The 563-nt window shown below is 53.8% G+C and overlaps 1 protein-coding gene across 1 annotated transcript in view; it reads left to right on the top strand.

Annotated features, from left to right (window-relative positions):
* The first annotated feature begins 398 nt into the window (after nt 1-398).
* LOC101623803 (arachidonate 12-lipoxygenase, 12S-type-like) overlaps nt 399-563 on the top strand; it is a 12,942-nt gene continuing 12,777 nt past the window's right edge. The window contains exon 1 of the mRNA XM_004685104.2: nt 399-533. Within this exon, the coding sequence (XP_004685161.1) occupies nt 399-533 (135 nt within the window). The remainder of the gene's footprint in view (nt 534-563) is intronic.

Raw genomic sequence — 563 nt, 5'->3', positions numbered from 1 at the left:
GTGAAAAGCAAGCTTCCTGCCTACTCCTACCCCCAAACCTAAATGATTATGGCCCCTAATTGTATATATTGAAAGTGTACAACATGATCTAATACACAAATATATTCTGGAATGATTAGCAAAAGAATTAATCATTCTGGAATGATCAACAAGAGAATTAACTCCTCACAACCTCCTCCCACCCCAACCCATCCAGTCCCTTATTTACTAGGGGCCAGTCATGGGTTGGGAGTTGTCTAAGGTGGGGCCCCAGGAACACCTCAAATCCTATATAGTGGGTGGACATGCAGAATCCTTCCTATATTAAGTCCCAGACTAGTCCTGGAGACAACGTCAAGGGCTAGCTGCCCATCATCTGTCCAGCACCGTCGAGAAACCCTGACGCCTAGGCAGGCATCATGTACAGCTACCGCATCCGCGTGGCCACCGGGACCTGGCTCTTCTCGGGGTCCCTCAACTGCGTGCAGCTGTGGCTGGTTGGGGCGCGCGGGGAGGCGGAGCTGGAGCTGTATCTGCGGCCGGCGCGCGGCGAGGTCAGCGGGCAGGACCCGGAGTCCCGGCCC

The sequence above is a fragment of the Condylura cristata genome, unplaced genomic scaffold (genome assembly GCF_000260355.1).
Source record: "Condylura cristata isolate star-nosed mole 26May11 unplaced genomic scaffold, ConCri1.0 scaffold00017, whole genome shotgun sequence".
In the NCBI taxonomy this organism is placed as follows: Eukaryota; Metazoa; Chordata; class Mammalia; order Eulipotyphla; family Talpidae; genus Condylura; species Condylura cristata.
Note: the sequence above shows the minus strand (reverse complement) of the source record. Positions and strands in the feature narration are given on the sequence as shown.